The sequence below is a fragment of the Choloepus didactylus genome, chromosome 2 (assembly GCF_015220235.1).
Source record: "Choloepus didactylus isolate mChoDid1 chromosome 2, mChoDid1.pri, whole genome shotgun sequence".
In the NCBI taxonomy this organism is placed as follows: Eukaryota; Metazoa; Chordata; class Mammalia; order Pilosa; family Megalonychidae; genus Choloepus; species Choloepus didactylus.
This window is the reverse complement of record NC_051308.1, coordinates 210533430-210553012: the sequence shown is the minus strand read 5'-3', so window position 1 is coordinate 210553012 and position 19583 is coordinate 210533430. Positions and strand designations below refer to the sequence as shown.

General features: G+C 39.4%; 1 protein-coding gene across 24 annotated transcripts in view; it reads left to right on the top strand.

The window, feature by feature from the left end:
* MACF1 (microtubule actin crosslinking factor 1) overlaps window positions 1-19583 on the top strand; it is a 356335-nt gene that overhangs the window by 121331 nt on the left and 215421 nt on the right. For 23 of the 24 annotated variants that reach the window (XM_037827638.1, XM_037827637.1, XM_037827645.1 and 20 more), the window contains exon 2: window positions 7487-7548. In XM_037827638.1, the coding sequence (XP_037683566.1) occupies window positions 7487-7548 (62 nt within the window). Of the gene's footprint in view, window positions 1-4227; window positions 4326-7486; window positions 7549-19583 lie in introns of those variants that run through there. The other variant, XM_037827635.1, reaches the window with a different exon arrangement.

The following is a 19583-nucleotide window of genomic DNA, read 5'->3' as shown; positions in this document are numbered from 1 at the left end:
ACTAGGAGTGGCCTGTTGGTGGAGCAGTCAGAACATACACAACATTTATCAAGTTGGCTGTCTTATATGGGCGTGGTTCGTGGTGCCCCAAAACTATTACAATTGTAACATCAAAGATCACTGATCACAGATGACCATAACAGATATAATAATAATGAAAATTTTTGAAATATTGCAAGAATTACCAAAATATGACACAGAGACACAGAACAAGCACCTGCTCTTGGAAACATGGTGCTGATAGACATCTTCCACACAGGGTTGCCACAAACCTTCAATTTGTAAAAAAAAACCATTATCTGTGAAAGTGCAAATGAGGTATGCCTGTATATTGCTAAATGTATGCTATGTGTAGTCATATCATTCTCTCAAATTTATCTTGTGTCCTTAAAAGTCTTGAATATCTGCTCATGCTTTTTCTTCAGCTTGGAATTCCATGACTTCTTTTTGGGCTGCCAAAATCCTACTTGTAGTCCAAAATTTAGTTAAAACATTCCTTTATCAACTCTTCTCCTTCCCCTCTCTCAAAATTAATCACTTCTCTGTGCTTCAGTATCATTTTGTGCAGTTTGTATCTGGTGTGCTATTTGCATGATGTTGTTGTTAATTATTTACATGTTGGTCTCCGTCACTAGATTGTAGTGCCATGAAGTCAAGGAACAGATCTATGCCAACCCTCTGTTTCCTTTTCTGTCGGCTCAGGTATCTCATTTTTAGATTATCAGATAGATGATTGATGGTTCTGGGGTTCTTGAATCATTTGGCTTTTCTATGGCCCTTATGGAAAGCAGCAGAGGCTCTTCTCTCATTTGCTTTTTTAAGGATTCATAAATGCACTGAGACTATTGGAGCAGGGCACAGTTTTGTTCCTCAAATGCAGGCTTTTATTCCAACCCCAGACTTGTCCTCAAATTGCTTCTAGTTGAGTAGGATAGATAGACAAACAGTGATACCCTGCAATAAACACAAGAGGAAGATCACCTAATATAGTATGTGTGAGGGATGGAAAAAGCTCCTGGAGTAGGCGATAGTTGAGTTGAATGATGAAGAATGAGTCATCAGAGAAGGGGGGTAGCTACATTCTATACAGAGGAAACAAGGCGTGGAAGTGCGAGAAAAAAATACCCCACTTGGGGGAAATTGCAAGTTGTTTGGCAAGGTTGGAAGTTAGAGTTTTTATGGAGGGGTGGAGAGGAGTGAGTGGCAGGCAGGCATTGCTTCATAATGGATCTTAGATGCCAAGTTAAAAAGTTGGACTGTTACCCTGAATGGAGTCATCAGGCTTTGGGATCGGATAAAGTTGGGTTGCAGTCTGACTTCATTACTTACCTTTGACCTTGCGCAAGTTACTTCACCTGTCTGTGCTTTGTATTTCCAGTAAAATAACAACTATCTGATAGAGTTCTGAGTATTAGAAATAATATGTGTAAGTTCCTAGCACGTAAGTAGGCTCTTAATTAAATGCCAACTGTCAGTATTATTACGATGAGGAGTCACTGAAGGGTTTTAAGGTAGACAGTAACAAGATCAGTCTTATGTTTTAGAAAGACTGTCAACTGCATTGAGAAGGATGGATTAGAACAGGGAAATCTGTTAGAAGCAGGGAGAAAAGAAAAATTTAGTTTTAGTCAAGTTGAGATTGAGGTGAGCATGGAATATGAGAGTGGTGTATAGATAAAGGCCTGAGATGACATAGATTTGGAAATTATCAGTATATAAGTTATAGCTGAAACCATGAGAGTAGATTAAATCATCCTGGGAGAATGTAGAGAATAGCTATTTTTACTTTTTTTGGAAAGCTATGGATTGTTTTTCCTCCCACAATGCACATAACACCAAAACTTTTGCATACAATTTTAGGTGATTTGTAATCCCTCCTCCCAAGACCATCATTTGTGGGCCCTTGAGTCTGTGAATATCTTAGGAATGTTAAGAATATAGATTATTAATATTAGGAATATTAAGGAATATAGAATGAAAAGAGAATAAAGTGAATAAACATTTAAGTGGTGGATAGAAGAGAAGGAACAACCAAAGAGGAAGAAGGGAAACCAGGGTAGAATGGAGTCTCAGATTTAAGAGAGAGAATGGGTTTAAAAGGTGAAGAAATTACCAGCAGTCTCATCTGCTACCAAGAATTTAAGCAAGGGAGCACTCAAAACTATCCACTGGATTGGCAATTAGGAGGTGGTTGTGGTTAGAGCAGTTGCAATGTATTTGTGGTGCTGGAAGCCAGATCCATGGATGACTAGGAAGTGAGAAAGTTGAGACAGCATTGTTCTTATTCATACTTACTCAGGAAGCTGAAGGGGAAGAGCCAGTGGAGAGGGAGAAGTTGAAGATATAAGAGTTAGAAGATAATTGCTGGATTGAGATTCCTGAAGAGAAGGGAAGAGGTGTGATCCAGAGGTAGAAGGACTGGCTTAGGTTATGGGAGAGACACCTTTGCCAATGAAACTAGAATAAAGAATATTAGGGTAATATTTGTAGCTTGGTGGTCAGAGATCTGTAGTAGTAGTCTTAGTAAAATTGGAAAGAAGTATTAAATTGTCTAATTCATTAACTCCTAAGTGATTAATAAACAAATGGTGCCTGAAGTGTTAAATTTAAACACTTCTCTGTGAACAGTTAGGTTCTCAGTTGTCCATTCATGGCCTTTGGAGGGACTGAGTTTATAAGAAGCATCAAAACGAATCCCTTTTTCTTTTAACATAACTCTTTGGTTGACTGTTTTCCTCTGAGAGTTCTGCCTCCAGTGTTAGGCAGAAGAATCTTTGCTGGATCTGGAATTAAATTAGAAACTTAACGTGTAGGGAGCCAAACCTGAGATGTATTAGTTTGAAATTCTGAGCTGCTTGAAGCACTCTGAAGGTCTGTGTAACAATTAAGTTTGCTCCTTGGCTTCCTTAAAGAATTTCCTTGCTAAAATATTGAGATCTTAATCTCCAAGCATTGGAATATCCTTTTATCCTGATGTTTAAATCAGGAAAGAACGTTCGTGCAGTTGATGGTCCTGTAACATAGGATCCTAAAGAAGGATCCGTCCAACTTAGGGGTTAAGTAGTTCTATAAAACCCTTTTCTGAGGAGTTTATGGCTCAGCTCTGAACAGACTAGCTAGTCTTGGGAAAGGCTGTCACTTGTAATCATGTTGTCAGTAGTAATTATATTCAGAATAAGTACTTGAACCTCTTCCTCCTTAGTAAAAAGTCTTTTTTTTTTGGAGGTATGGTTGATAAGAGACTGTATTAGTCAGGGTTCTCCAGAAAAATAGAACCAACAGGATATATATATATGTGTGTATGTAAATATTAAGAGATTTATTATAGGAATTGACCCAAATGACTGCATGGATGCGCAAGACTGAATTCCATTGGTCAGGCCACAAGTTGGGAACTTTGGTGAAGGTTTCAATGAATTCCCCAGGAGAAGCTGGTTGGCTAAGGCAGAGATAGAAATTCTTCTTTCTGACTGCTGAAATAATTATTTCTTCCTTGAAAGCCTTCAACTAATTGGGTTAGTGAAGGCAATCTCCTTTGTTGATTGTAAATATAATCAACCGTAGATACAATCAACTGACTGATGATTTAAATCCATGAAATACCCTCCCAATGATAACTAGGCCAGTGCTTACTTGACCAAACAACTGGACACCATAACCTAGCCAAATTGCATATGAACTTAACCATCACAGAGACCACCATTTAACCTTACCTTCCGGTTTAAAAGAAATGAGGCAGTAGACTAAAAAGAAATAAAATGAATTTCACCTTGTCTTTAAAATACTGATTAGTTTAAAAGGAAATCTGTTAACTTCTTCGTTTTTCACCTAGGTATTGTTTGACATGTTACAGCAAACATAGATAACTTTTGTAATAAAAGAAATTCTAAAAAGAAAAATAAGGTGGAAAACCTGTATCTGTGGTGTGAGAATTTTGTAAAACTAGAACAAGACTGTTCTTGATCATGGGGGTAATACATATAGAGAAGCAGAGTTGTTCTAGTGTTGGTGAAAATGTGGCGGGCAAAACTCTAATTTTTTTTTATCATGTCTGCATATCCCAGCACATAGGTGATGATCACTTGGTTTGGGGGTTCTTACATATTGATCTGGATTTTTGTAGGTAACTCAGTTTTTATTTCATTTTGTGTGTTTATTTAGCCAGTGCGCTTATCATATATTGACCAATTAAGAAAGTTGTTTTTGTTTGTTTGTTTGTTTGTTTAGGTCTTATGTTGGGTTTTAGCTGTTAGAAGCTGTGGCAGATGGGAATTAACTTAAAACCTGGTACGTTTCCCTAAAGAGTCAATGATCTCATTGGTGAGGTAAGAATAAATTTATCAAACGGTTAGAACTCTGTATAGTTATATAAGTATTAAGTGATTAGCACAGTAACTGCCATAAAAATTGGGGAACAAAGAGACTATTAAGAACTGGAGTTGTCAGGAAAGACTGCCTAAGTAATTTTTCTCAAACACAGATATGATTGTGTCATTCTCCTATTTTAAATCTTTCAATGTTTCCCTTTACCTGTGGAATAAAAGTTGGACTCCTTAGCTTGTCATGAAAGGTCATGATCTGGCCATTGTCATCTTATCCAGTTTCAAGCCTCACTGCTACCTAATACATATCCTGTATTTCAGCTATCCTTAATTCTTTTCAGATCTTGAAGCATAAGCACTTTCTTGTCTCCATGAATTTGCAATAGTGGCACATCTTGTAGTAACTTTGTCCCTTCTCTTGTCTTTTTGGCTAACTTTAAGGTTTTTAAGGTTTAGTTTAAGTCACTCCACTGGGAAGCTTTTGCTAACCTCCCATGTTTCCCTCCCCCACACAGGCAGGCTTAACCACCTGTTTTATGTTCTGGAGTACCCTGCACTTAGGTTTGTTATAGCACTCATTAAACTGTGTTGAAGTTATTTCTCTTCTCTGCTAGACTCTGATCTCTTAAAAGTAGGGACTGCAACTGTTATATCTTTATTGCCAGAGTCAAACACAAACTGCTTCTAGAAGCTAGATCCTTTAACAAAGATTTCTTCAGAGAATCAATGAGTGAATGAATGAGCTAGATTTTAAAGAGTAAGTAGCATTTGGATAGGTGAAGAGGAAGAAAGCAGCATGCCATGAAGGGAAAATAAATACTATGAGCAAAGTGTCAGTGATTTAGATGAGACTGTAAATGGCAAGCTGATTCTGAGTCAGTCTGCAGAGGATGACATGGGATTGGAAAGGATGGAGGAAATGTTGGATAACTGAATCAGCATCTAAAATGATCAAAATATACTGGAATGACAGTGGTGAAATCTAATAAGTCATGGCTTGAAATACTTGCAGAACTCATTTTAAATGAGAAATAGCTTAGACTTTAAAAAATAATTCTGATAGTTCCAAATGAGAACCAATAGGTAGAATTTATAAGGAAGCAGATTATGACACTTTATAGAATTATTAAATTGGTATGTATTGCCTTATAAGGTAGTAAATTCTCTGTATTAAGTATTTAAGTGGCAAGAATCTTGTAGATTTATGCAAGATTTGGATGGACCTTTCAACCCTGAATATATGATTTTTTTGTTGTTGAAGGAATTTGTGTATCAGCAGGGAACTGGACTAGGTAACTTCTAAGGTCCATTCTAATTCCTAAGTTCTGTGGTCTGTAGTAGGAAGAAATAATTGTTCCTTCCAAAGCAGGAAAGAATAGGACAAACATAAGAGCAAGAGGCTTAACTTTTCAAGGCTGAAGAGAAGGATGTGAAGGATAGGTGGGTAGGTCCAGAGACAGAGATGAGGGGGCACTGTTGAATGCCTACAAACTCAGAAAAATAAGAGAGTAGAGAGGTAAAATCGGCATTGTTTGGAATGATGCCCATGTGACTTTTACTAGGCAGTCAGTAAGGTGGGAATTATTGGGCAGTAGCAGGAGAGAGCCTAACTGAATGAAGTTTGCATGAATTATTGGTGAACCAGATTTATATAATTCTACATGTTCTTCTGAACATTCTTTCTTCTGAAATGTTTTCTGACGTGGAGAAGAAATGAACGAGTCAAGCAATGGTTGTAATTCAGGTGTGGAGATTGTCATGGAGTAGTAGAAGGTTAGGCAGGTGAGATTTCTAGGGATATTAATTAGTGAGGGCAAGTTTGAATTGCTTAACCTTGTTGTCTAGCATAGATGGGGATAATCTTAGATATTCTTAATGAATAAGGTGAGATGAGGATGGAGTAGTTGAAGAGCGAGGAGATATGAGAGACTGATAACAGTGATTGTTAAAAAGGTTGTGTTGGAGAGGGAGTGAGGCCCATGCTATGCCAATGTAGTAGCTGGTTATGACTTGGAGATGAAGGTCAATGGAGCCAAGCTGGGTGTTGCACTTTCAGATAGCGTATCAGATACATTGTCAGTTTGTATGTTGAAGTAATGTGAGGATGATGCAGAGGATACATGTGGAAATGATAAATGTGAAACAAATTGTCAGGGAAAGTTAAGGTAGATTTGCCATGTGGAGGGGGATGGACAGTAGGAAATAACCAATGACAGGATGATTTGAATAAAATGGTAAAGGGGATGGCCTGGGCTTCAAATAAATAGAAGAGGAGTGGGGCTGATGAATCAGTAGGCTCTTGGCTTTGGGGAATTGGCAGGAGTGGGAAAAGATGAGTCCTGTAAGATAAGGCCTCTCTGGATTAGTCATTGTCAAGTGTTGACAGTTTTGTTCTTATTAAAGTGAAGAGTGAAAAAGTTGAGAATAAAGAAGAGTTTGCCTACAAAAAAATGGGATAAGACTTAGCAGAAGGAAGGGAGAAAAGAGATGTGCAGTGGGGGTAAACTGGGTAGCTTTGAGAGTTTGGCTGGTTGGTAATGGCTGGTGAAGAAATTGTAATGTTGGAAGAAGTGGGTAGGAAAGAGAGTGGAGCATTGATCAGGCAGATCAGTGCATGAAGAGTGAGATTTAACCATTGCAGTGCGATTGACTCAAATGTCATTATACCTTTGTGGGAGGGATGTGGCCAAAAGGCCACCCCACCTCTTCTTTTGATGATATTCACAAGTTTGGCTTTTTGGAGCTTGTTGTGGAGGGAAGGGTGTGTGTGTGTGTGTGTGTGTGTGTGTGTGTGTGTGTGTGGCTTTTTGGAGCTTGTTGTGGAGGGAAGGGTGTGTCTGTGTGTCTGTGTGTCTGTGTGTCTGTGTGTCTGTCACTGTGCTCCCCAGAGAATTATGATGCTATGGAGTCTATGCTATGACATGATTTTTGAGGCACATGATTCTATCTAATCTGTAAAGTGACAGCATGGCTGGGACTGAAGGGGAAATTCAGATAGGCCATACCTTTCTAATAACAAGAGACACACTGTCTCTCACTGGTGTAGGGGAAAGTCAACCTTTTTAAGTGGTCCGAGAGAAACTGAGGTGTGGGCAAGGTGGGGGTATGGGAACTTTTTGCCTGAGTAGCACTAGGCCAGTGTCTTCTCTGTGTTTCTTTTGCAGATGAACGGGACCGGGTTCAGAAGAAAACGTTCACCAAGTGGGTCAACAAGCACTTGATGAAGGTAGGTTCACCTGTGCTACCCTAGCACCACTTCCTGCTCTTAATCTGGATCTCTGATTCCCTTCTCCTAGATAGTGCAGATTGCTTGTCCTGTGCTTGAGTCTGTGGAAGATATGCTTGTAACTTTTTTTTAAGATTGTAACTAATATGGTCATAGCTATGTGGAGACCTTTACTGATCAGTTTTTTGTCAAGGGCAGTAATACTTGCCATTACCTCAGAAGGCTGAAGTTGAGGATGCCATGGGATGATTCCAGGGATTCAAAGAACATTTCCCACCTATCTGTAAAAATTATTTTGTTAGCCACTTTTTAAAATTTTTATTTTTTAGTGTGATTGCTATGTAAAGATGGGACAGGGGAAATTTTGTTCTCTCTCCCTTAAAGTACACAAATCCTGAATGTATAGTTGGTTGATTTTAACATGTGTATATGCTGTATAACCACCATGCAGATCAAGATACAGGACATTTCCAGACTAGCCAAGGTATTGTTATTGTTATTGTTATTATTAAATGGGAGTAAACCAAGGCAGAGACATTTTAAAGACCACCAAAGGGGAGATGGTGTTACTAATGTGGCAGTCATGATTTGGAAACAATCTTTGAGTTCATAATAATTTCTGCTTCTCTGGCAAAACTAGTGACCTAGTTTCATTTTCCTCCTATTTGATTTCTCTGTAGCATTTGATATTATTGACTAATGACTCCTTAAAACCATTTCTTAGTTTGGCTTCTAGAACACTGTTTTTTCCTGAGTTACCTCTTTCCTCTGTGAATGCTTTTTTTCTACCTCTTTATCTGACTTTTCTTCCCCTCCCTGATTCTTCCATGTTGATGTTCTAATGTAAGGGTTCTAATGTAAGCCCTTTTCTTGTTTTATTCTCTGTATTCTTTTTGGACAGTCGCATCTGTTTTAGTCATAGGGATTGTGTGGTTGCATAGAAAGCAAAGAAACACTAGTAGAAAAGATACAGGATGATGTCACAGGATCCGATATCTGGATGCAGCTGGGTTTTATGAAAACTCATCATTTATCAGGCAACTGCTTTCTCGTTCTCTTTTTATAAGGCCATGTAGTCCTTCGTTTTTACTTCTTTTTGTATGTCTCTTTCTTTCCTAGTTGCTAAAACAAATACAATATAATGGATTGGCTTAAACAATGGAAATTTATTGGCTCATGGTTTTGAGACCAGGAAAAGTACAGATTCAAGGTGTTCAGCAAGACTACTTTCTCCCTGAAGACTGTGGTATTCTGGGGTTGGCTGCTGGCATTCCTTGGTCCTTGGCTTTTTTGTCACATGCCAGTGTACCCAGCCATGTCTTCTCCTTCTTTCTCTGGGATCTGTTGACTTTAGGCTTCTTCTGTGGCTTTTTCTCTCTGTCCAGATTTTATTCTGTTTAAAAAGGACTCCAATAATCCAGATTAAAGCCCAACCTGATTCAGTTGGACCACACCTTAACTGAAATAACATCCTCAAGAGATCTCTTTACAATGGGTCCATACCCACCAGAATAGATTAAGATTAAGAACATGTTTTTCTGGGGTACATAATTCAATCTGCCAGTTGACTACATTCATTTTTTCCTGAATTTCTCCTTTTGCTTACATGTGAACCCATTGTGGCTTTCCCCAAAATGGTGACAGAAACCCCTGAGGCTGCATGATTCTAAAGACACAAACACTGGAAAATCTGATTGGCTGGGATTTTCTCTTCCTCCCCGTGTCAGGTGTCCATTTATAGTTCAGTAAGCTACAGCCAGGAAGATGGCTACATAAATCAAACATGATTTTCAGTTCTCAGACTATAAGAAATGGATAAGGAGACAGTGATAGAGCCTTTTCCTGCATTCTTTACTAAGCCAAAGACCTGTGGTTCTCATTTGCTTGACAAATCCGTCTGGGTGCTACCGCTGCACATCCTATATTCAGCACATCCCAAATTGCTGAATGTTTTCACTTGTATATATACTGAGCTGTCTAAGTTAAGGATCTAGAATCATACTTGATTCAGTCTGTCCCTGGTCTCTTCCTTGTTACCAAGTCCAGTCATTTGCAACTCAGAAAGATTGCTTGTATCTATGTTCCATCTTTTATTGCCATTGCCTCTACTCTGGTCTAGGGCCTCTTCATCTTTTACCTTGACCACCATAATAATTTCCTAATGAAATTTTCTATAATAACAATCATAATGATAATAGTAGTAGTTTATTGAGTGTTTACTGTAAGTCACACTATATTAAGTCCTTTACATGGATTATCTCATTTAATCCTTCAGTGACTTATACTATATGTTCTATTAATATCCCCATTTTATTGATAAGGAAAATGAAGTTCAGAGAGATTAAGTAACTTGTTTAAGTTCATACTGCTAGAAAGAAGCAGGACTGAAATTTTAGAGTACAAGCAACCTGAAGTCTAGAACCTGTGCTCTTAACCTATGCAATACTGTCTTTGGCTTCTGCCTACCTTACAGGCTGACAGCACCAAATTTCCCCTCATACATTAGGCTCTTGCTGAACTGGGTGCCATGCTATTTTATGATTCCATGTCTTTGTTCATGCTGCTCCCCCTGCTTGGAATAGCTTCCCCAGCTTTGTGTTGTCTGCATTACACCAATTTAATACCTCCACAATAAGGATTTTCCTGACCCTCTCATGTAGAATTGATCACCGTTTTCTTTGTGCCCTCACTGTACTCCTTATGTACTTATTATAATAGCACTTATAAACATTCTGTATCTTTCTGCTAGATTATAACTTGAAGGCAGATATTGTGTTTTATTTTTTATAGTGTTAGGATGAAGAAGGAAGCGAGAAAGGGAGAAGAAACTGCTATTGCCTTCTGTAATTTCTTTCATTGACCATCAGTTTGATGACACCAAACAGCTGTGGTGCAGATTCACAACCTGATTCCACCCTATCTGTCCAGTTTCGTTTCCTGGCAGTCTTTTCTATATAGCTTGTGCTATAGCAACTCAAGACAACTCACTGCTCCCTAAACCCTGTGTACTTTCATACCTCTTTGCTTATTCATTTCTCTCTACCTACAGTGCATGCCCCAGCCTCCTCTGCCTGGCCATCACCCACTTACCCTTTAAGACTTGACTCCAAATTACCTTCTTAAGACTCTAACCCCCATCCTTCAGGCTAAATTAATTGCAAATCCATTTGAAGAGATGCCTTGTGTGTTCACACCTTGGTCTCCTCTGTTAGAGTGCTCATTTTGGTCTGTAACTGTAATATTGTGTTACTTTCTCTGTCAAGTACTATACAAGGTATATAAGTACATAATAATTATTTATTGTTTTGAGCAATTAATATTTCAGTGGTGTTGATCCTCTGTGGGAGGTACATATATTTTATTCTCTCAATTTTTACAGCTAAGCAAAACGAGAATTAGAGTGGTAAGGTGACTTAACCAAAATTACACAGCTAGTGAGCGATGGAGCTAAGGATCTGTCATGAGTCGTCTGACCAAAATTACTTGTTCTTTCTGCTAAACATGTTCACATCTTATTCCGCTTTCTTACCTGATCTTCAACAGTTTGAAGAACTGAACTTATCCTGTCTCAAGCTCGTCCCTAATCTTTATAGTTGAATACAAATGTTTGCTCCCTGCTGCTCATTTGTAGCTGGTGCTGCCTGTTGGACTTCTGCCTTGGGGCTGTATGATGACAGGAGGCCCAGGGAGGGAGAGACTGGAGGAACACATTATAGCATTGTTAGAAATTGGAGTCCAGCCAGAGCTTTACTTAAATCCCTGGCTATTTTTCATCTCTTTTTAGGCTTCCAACCTTATGGTTCTAATGACATTTTCTCATCTTGGGATATTTTGGAGAAAGATTACTGCTAATCGGAATCATTGCTCTGTGTTGGAATTCTTTGTACTTTGGGCTGAGAATTAGAGATTGAGGTTTGTTTTTGCAACACAAGCATCCTCTCTTTTGCTCCCCAAGCATATGCAGATTAATGTTTCTGTTGGCAGGTAGACTGATGTAAGATCAGAAACAACCAGGGCTCCTAAGTTCTAGATTTAGTTGAAAAATATATCCCATGTGAGAAATAGTTCATTCTAGAATAAACAAATTAATTCCTTTTTATTAGTTGAGAACACTCTTGATCCAATCTTAAAAGAGATTTATTAAGGATGTAAGAATCTGAAATATATAAACTAATTTAGAATGCAAGCTGATAAACCCAAGAATTGTGTTTGTATATCAGAACCATCAAAAAGAAAAATCTAGAGTTTTTAATGAGGTGTTATTTAAATTATCTATGCCATGTCTTTAGGTTCTGGTAAAATGTATCTCCCTAAAGAGAACTTAAGAAAAAGTGAGAGAGAACTGAGAACATGAGCTCCTAAGGATCAGGAGAGATGCTTTCCTGGTCAGTTCCTATTCACTTTAGAGGTTAGTAGGTAGAAAGGAAAGGCCAATATTTAATCTAGCAGGTGGAATAGTTCGTTCTGTTTTTATTCCTGGATTCAATCTAGAAGCCTCTGGTCTTTTGGGAATTTTAAGAATTTCAGACATACCAGCAAAAATTTGCAAGCTCCACATTTTTATTTATGTTCCCAACATCTCTCTATCTGTCTGAGACTCTAGTTGAGCAAACGGTAGTAGATACAGCATCAGGTTTCCAGGCACCTTGTCCTGTGCAGCCTCTTCTGTAGCCACCGGAGAAAACTCCCTGCTTCCTAAACATTGCACGGATTTTCACACCTCTTTGCTTATTCATGTCTTTGAGAAATGTTGAAAGGAGAAGGGGGCAGTGGAGTTTAAGAGACTGACAAGGTAGTGGTGGTTAGACACTGAGGAGAGGAGTGTTGCCTTTGCTACCTAAGTGTGATCATAGGGTGGAGGTTTGTGGCTGTCTCTGCCTGGACCTGATTTTTCAGTTTGATTTCACTCCAAATATATCTCACTCCCCCCACCAAAAAAGTTTGGCCCTGCATTTGGACTTGGGTTTTACTCTGGATTCTCTTCTCCCAGTGGATATTTGCCTGCTATGTAAATCTACATGGATTTTAGAATCATCCTTATTCTCAGAGAGACTTTGTTAAGCATGATTGGCTTGTACCATTGTTAGATTCTTCAAAACAGAGGGAAGATAGAATTCTTATCTGCAAAGAACCTCACACTTTTCTCCCCTCTCTCACTCTGCTTACCTCTCAGCAGGGATTCCCAGCTTCCACTCATTCTACAGTGAAAAGATCAGGACAGCTGTAATTTATTTTTCAGCATTTGGGTTTTTTTTTTTTAAAGATAAATTTGGCCAATGAATCAATATGGAATTCCCCTCTTTCAGCTTAGAAATCTATAAATTCAGAAATCCATCTGAAGTTTCCAGGCTCATTCTAACTTTCCCTATGTCTTTTAATCAGTATAGATGACAGTAAGTAACATTTTTCTCTTACAACCTTCTCCCTTTACCTATTTATTGCTTTTCAGCATAGTTTAGATCAAAGAAATTGAGCAGCTTATGTTTCTTTTTAACAGCCTTAGAGGAAAGCTTTTCTGGATCAGGTTTTCTGCAGGTATCAGAGAATATTACATGGCAATCCTTGGGTCTTTTTTGGGGGGAGTTATCTGATTAATTATTTAATATTATTGGTAATGTGTCATTTTGACCCTTTGGGCATCATAGAAGCCCTGTGCAGGGAGTGAACACTGAACTGGGAGTTGGGAGAAAGTGTTCTATACCCAGCTCTGCCATTTCCCAGCTAACTGATAATAGACAAGTTATTTAACTTATCAAGGCAATGGTTTTCTCTTCTGTAAAGTGAGAGTGTTACAGTTGGGTATTTTTCAAAGTTCCTTTGGGTTCAGGTTGTGATTGCAAGCACTTCCAGTGCAATTTATTTCCTTTGCTACACCTTTCAGAAATTGGAGGAATTTGTTTATTTTTTCATAGCTTCAAGCCAGTCTATAAAAAATTGAGAGAGCTTGGCTTATTAATACATAGGCCTGGGTCTAGTGGTTGAGGAGAATTAGCCTAGTTAGGATGGATATGGCCTCTCAAAATTTAGTTCAACACTAATTTTTTAACAGCTTTTTTAATTCACATATCATACAATTCACCCATTTAAGGTATACAATTCAATGGCTTTTAGTATCTTTACGGATAGTGTACAACCATCACTATAATCACTTTCAGAACATTTTCATCAAGTCAAAAAGAAACCTTATACCTCTTAGCTATCATGCCCCAGTCCTCCCATACTCTGCCTCTCCCTTGTTGACCCCCATCCCAGCTAGGTAATCATTAATCTACTTTCTGTCTCTATAGATTTGCCTGTTTTGGATACCTAATATAAATGGAGCCATACAATATGTAGTTGCTTGTAACTGGCTTCTTTCACTTAGCATAATGTTTTCAGGGTTCATCCACATTGTAGCATGTATCAGTACTTCATTTCTTTTTATTGCCAAATAATATTTCATTGTATGGATATACTGCATTTTATTTATCCCTTTATCAGTTGATGGATGTTTGTTTTTGCTTTTTGGCTGTTATGAACAAAGCTACTGTGAACATTCATATACAATTTTTTGTATGGACATTGTTTCTTCAATTTTCTTGATTCTATACTACGTATAGAATTTTGGGTCATATGGTAACTGTGTTTAGCCTTTTGAGGAGCCATCAGACTGTTTTCTAAAATAGCTGTGCCATTTTTACATTCCCACCAACAATGTATTGAAGTTGCCATTTCTTTGCATTTTCGCCAGCACTTATTATTATATGTCTTTTTGATTATAACCATCTTAGTGAGTGTGAAATGGTATCTGATTGTGGTTTTGATTTACATTTCCCTGATGGCTAATGATATCAAGCATCTTCTTATGTGGTTATTGGCCATTTGTACATCTTTTTTGGAGACATTCACTAATATTGACAGTGATTTTCATAGAGAGTGCAAACAACTAAGGCCCTGGATAATTGAGTTTTTTCATTCAAATCTTATTTGTTGACAGAGCAGCATGATTATTTGTAGAAAAGAACATCCTTATGATGATTTCTGAGTACTCTTGGCTTTACTTGCTGCCTCAAACCTTCTGATACTTTGTCCACTGGACGTTTTCTTAAGAGATTTGTGGAAAACTTCAGAGGCAACATACATGTGCAGGAGGGGTAAGGACTTTAGAAAGAGGCACATCTGGATTTGATCAGCCTGGCCATATACTGGCTATATGATGTTGGGGATGTTACTTGGGCCCTCCAAATCCCATTTCTGCATCTAAAAAGTTTCTCACAAAAGCACCAAGTAAATGTTAGCTAATTCTTTACTCTTCTTTAGGCAGAGCTGTGTCCAGTATGCTCAGAAATAGACTGCTGTTCTCTGTTGTTGACAGTTCTCCAGGAAAAAAATATCACTACACTTCCCTCTACCATTTACTTCTATCTATATCCCTCTGGTAGTTTTATTTTCATAATTATTTGGTTATTATAATCTGACAAAGATTGAGAGACATAATCTAGTTCTGATCTAGGTTTCTTGGAAGGGGTTGAATTTTGCTTTTCACAAGTATAAAAATCACTGGAGTGTTCAAAATGAGATATTGGGACCATGATGTGAAATTAACTTTTCATTTCAAGGTGCCTCCTTTTTCTTTTCAGTACTCTGTGATGCTTAATTAGCCTATTGATAATATGATCTCACTTGGTCCTCAAGCCCTATTATCACTTGTTTAAATAAGTATTGGATGCTTCCCTGATGTTTACACCCTGTATTCAGGTCTTTTCTATCAAAATAAATTCTTGACTTCTGAGAAGATGGAGGATTAGGAGAGGTAGAGCAGAATTCTTCTCCATGATAAACACTAGATAAAGGACAGAAAGCGCCCCAGAACAGTTCCAGGATACCACTGGCTGGGCAGGGACTTCACCACATAGCAAGGACATAGCTGGAGAGTTAGAGAGACTGAGTTTAGGATGGGTGAGTGTTCATCCTGGAACACTGCTGAGGACGGGCGGTTGGAGTAGCTGACAAGCGCAGAAGGGAGCAGCCTTCCACGCTCTGTGCACCCTTCTCAGCAGTTGTCTGGGGGTGATAACCCTTCACAGCCTTGCAGTCGAGAGCTCTTGTGCCAGGGACTGGCAGTTGGAACTGGTAGACATGTGCAGAAGGGAGCAGCTTTCCATGCCCTGTGCACCCATCTTAGCAGTTGGCTGGGGAGACAACCCGTCACAACCTGTGTCTGAGAGCTCCCGTACTGGGGACTGGGAATTGGACAGACTCGTGACTGCAATCACTCTTCCTTCATGGAAGCCCACAGTGCACAGCTGAGAGCCCCTCCCCAACCCACAGGACTTACGAGGACACAGCTGGTAGGGACTGTGGGACATTTGAGCTGGAAGGTGAGACACACAGCTCCGTAGCCCCAGAGTGGTCACTCACAGCCCTGGGAATTGCTGGAACCACTGTGCCTAGGAGTGTACTTTCTGCCAAACTGTGCAGGACCCACTTCCCTCCCACAGGGCTGGCAGTCCCCAGTGCACACAGAAAATTGGTGTACTGATTTGATTTTCATCTGGTTTGGACCCTGCCCAGCGTGTAGACGAAATTGGGGGAGAGCTGGCTTGTGGGTAAGAGGCGCCTCAAGAGTGCCATCTGATGGTGGGACAGGGAAAGTGCACTCCACCAAGATGTATCTCTGCCAAATTATAGATAAATGTTCAAATAATCCTGCATATCCTAAAAGAACCTTATCAAGATAAGAAAGTGCTACGAGGCCAACAACAACAGAAAATTGTAAACGTATGAAGAATCCAGAAGATATGGTCAACTCAAATGATCAAATTAAAAAGCCGGAGGAGACACAGAACTTGGAGCAGTTAATCAAAGAAGTACACACAAATCTCCAAAATAACTTCAGTTAGAAAGCTAAGGACTTAAAGGACATCAAGAAAACCCTAGAAGAGCATAAAGAAGAATTTAAACAAGTAAATTAAAAAATAGCAGATCTTATGGAAATAAAAGATACTGTTGATCAAATTAAAAATATACTTGAGACACACAACAGCAGATTTGAAGAGGCAGAGGAAAGAATTAGTGAACTAGGGAACAGGGTAATGAATGGTGAAAGAAACTGAAAATTTTGCAATGGCGTAGAATTGTGCTTTGAAAGTTAATACCTTTCTGTATATGTCCTATATTTCACAATAAGGAAAGAACTGAAACTGAGGAACTAAACCCATAACATTTTTTAAAATTACCTATATAACTGCTTGTTGATCTACTTTGAAGTTAACACCTTTCTGTATATATATGTTATATTTTACAATGATGGAACTAACTGAAATTGTGGATCTGTAACCCATAACATTCTTTCAAATTTCCTATCTAACTACTTGTTAAATCATACTTTGAAAGCTATCACTGTTATGTATATATGTTAAAGTTCACAATAAAAAATTCATTAAAAATAAATCCCTCATTTGACTTAGTTTTCCCTTCTCTTCTTAACTCTTACTGTCAAGAATTTTATATTTCCTGATTTTATTTTTTTACCTACCATTCGTTTATAATCTGACTTTCATTCCACCACTGTCTTGAAAATTATTCTTGCAAAAATCACCCTTAACTGTTTGTAGCAAAATTCAAAAACTGTTTCTTAGTTCATATCCTCCTTTATCTCTGTAGCATTTGGTATTGGTGATCATTCCTTCCTTGGTCACACTTTTTTGTTTTTTTCCCTACCTCTTTTCATTGCTCTTTTTTTAAAAATGTCTTTTGTTGATTGTTTTTCCATCTCCTGCCTTCTAATTCTGGCTATTCCCCAAGGTCCAGTCCTTAGCATCCTTGGCTTTTTTTCTTGCTCCTAACACAGAAAGTTCAATGTTTCCCATGTCTTTAGCTAGCACCTCTATGCATATGACTTCTAAACTTAAGTTCTCAGCTGACCCAAACTGAATTCTGTTATTTCCAGCTGCTTCCCCAACATTTCCTTTTATTGTTCCTTTGCTTTCATTTTAAATTCAGCACCTATAAAATCAAATTTATCATATCTACTCCCCTGCCAACCTTCCTAATAACCCTGCTTATTTCTGTTAATGACACACTATGTTTATCCCAGGCCCCAAGCTTAAAGCACTGGACTCATTTGAGAGAGAGGTTTTGAAATCTTGGAGCCAATGGTGGGCAGGAACCAGCTTGTACAGGCTTATTAATTTTCAGGAATTTTATGTGTTGGTTGTTTAGCATAGCCTTCATCAAAAAATAAATTATATAAACCTACATTAAACAAATTATATTTAAAATCTAGCTAGTTCTTCTGTGCTGAGAGTCTCCTGTGTGCACTACCCAGAGCAACTTTCCCTGTAGGAGCGGCGGCCCCTGTCGGAGCAGCAGCTCCCGTCAGAGCGACGGCCTCTGTCGGCAGCAGCGTTTGTCCCATCTGTGAATTTCTTCTTGGTGGGGCCCAGAAACTGGATAATCTGTTCAGTCTAAATAAAGGTTTGTGAATAACCCAAGATGGCAGCTAGGTAAGACAGGGCAAAAAAACACCTCCCTGAAAAATACTAGATAAAAGCCAGAAAGTGACCCAGAACACCAGTTCTAGCGATGCACCAGCCGAACAAGGTCTGCTAAATCCACAGGGACTGTGCATTTGGTGAAACTGGGAGTCTGCATTCTGAAATGAGTGAGTGAGCTGGCTGAAAGTCCGGTGACCGCTCTGTGGTGTGGGGAAACTGGGTTGGCATTTGGAGATGGACTAATTCTTTTAAAAAAAAAAAACAAAACCCGGGAGTGGCTGTAGTTACAACGGTGAGAACCGCACAGCAAAGCACGACAAGGGCATGCTGTGCCAACGTCTCAGTTTCTGGGTTGGAGGATAGTCTGCTGCCGATTGTCTCGGGGCCAGGGGGCAGAGGGGAGCCAAAAGGAGAAAGAAACCACACCCCTTGCAGCCATCTCCCCAGCAGGCTGGGAATGCTCCTGCCCGGGGCCAGAGCTGTAGCCCAGAGCCATGCCAAGGGTCCCAGTGTGACGGGGAGTACTTCCCGCAGCACTGCGCACATGCCGCAGTATCGGCCGTGGACAGTGGCCTTTAGTGCACCCACACCTAATTGTCCCGCAGCTGGGAAGGTAGAGCTGTGTGAAAAGGGGGAAATTAACATGTCCCATTCAACCATATTTACAGCAGGCTGGGAATGCTGCTGCATGGCCCGGCAGCCCAGGGCTTCCTTGGAGGGCCGGCGCACACTTGTGACGTGGCACAGCCTTCCCTCAGCAGGGGTCCTGGAAGAGCATGGCTGAGAAGGGGGACCCGCTAGGAAATCCCAGGGACCCTATGCCAGTGCCAGGGACTTGTGGGTCAGCAGCAGAGACGATCTGTGGTGGGACTGAGGTGAAGGCTTGGACTCTTGCAACAGCCTTAAATCTCCGGGAACACCTAGGAGGTTTGATTATTAAAGGTGCCCTGCCTCCCTAACTGCTCAGACACACTCCCCACATTCAGGGCAGACAGCACCAACAACACATCCAAACTTGGTGCACCAATTGAACCCCACAAGAATCAGACCCCCACACACCACGAAGGCAAAGTTGGGGAGAACTGACTTGAGGGGAATAGGTGACTCACGGAAGCCATCTGCTGGTTAGTTAGAGAAAGTGTACGCCACCAAGCTGTAGATCTGACAAATTAGAGACTGGTATTTTATAGACCCTGGAAGAACCCTATCAAGTAAAGCAAATGCCAAGAGGCCAAAAACAACAGAAAATCTTAAAGCATATGAAAAAAACAGACGATATGGAGAACCTAAACCCAAACACCCAAATCATAAGATCAGAAGAGACACAGTACTTGGTGCAATTAATTAAAGAACTAAAGTCAAACAATGCGAGCATGGCACAGGATATAAAGGACATAAAGAAGACCCTAGAAGAGCATAAAGAAGAAATTGCAAGAGTAAATAAAAAATAGAAGATCTTATGGAAATAAAAGAAACTGTTGGCCAAATTAAAAATACTCTGGATACTCATAATACAAGATTAGAGGAAGTTGAGCAATGACTCAGCATCCTTGAGGA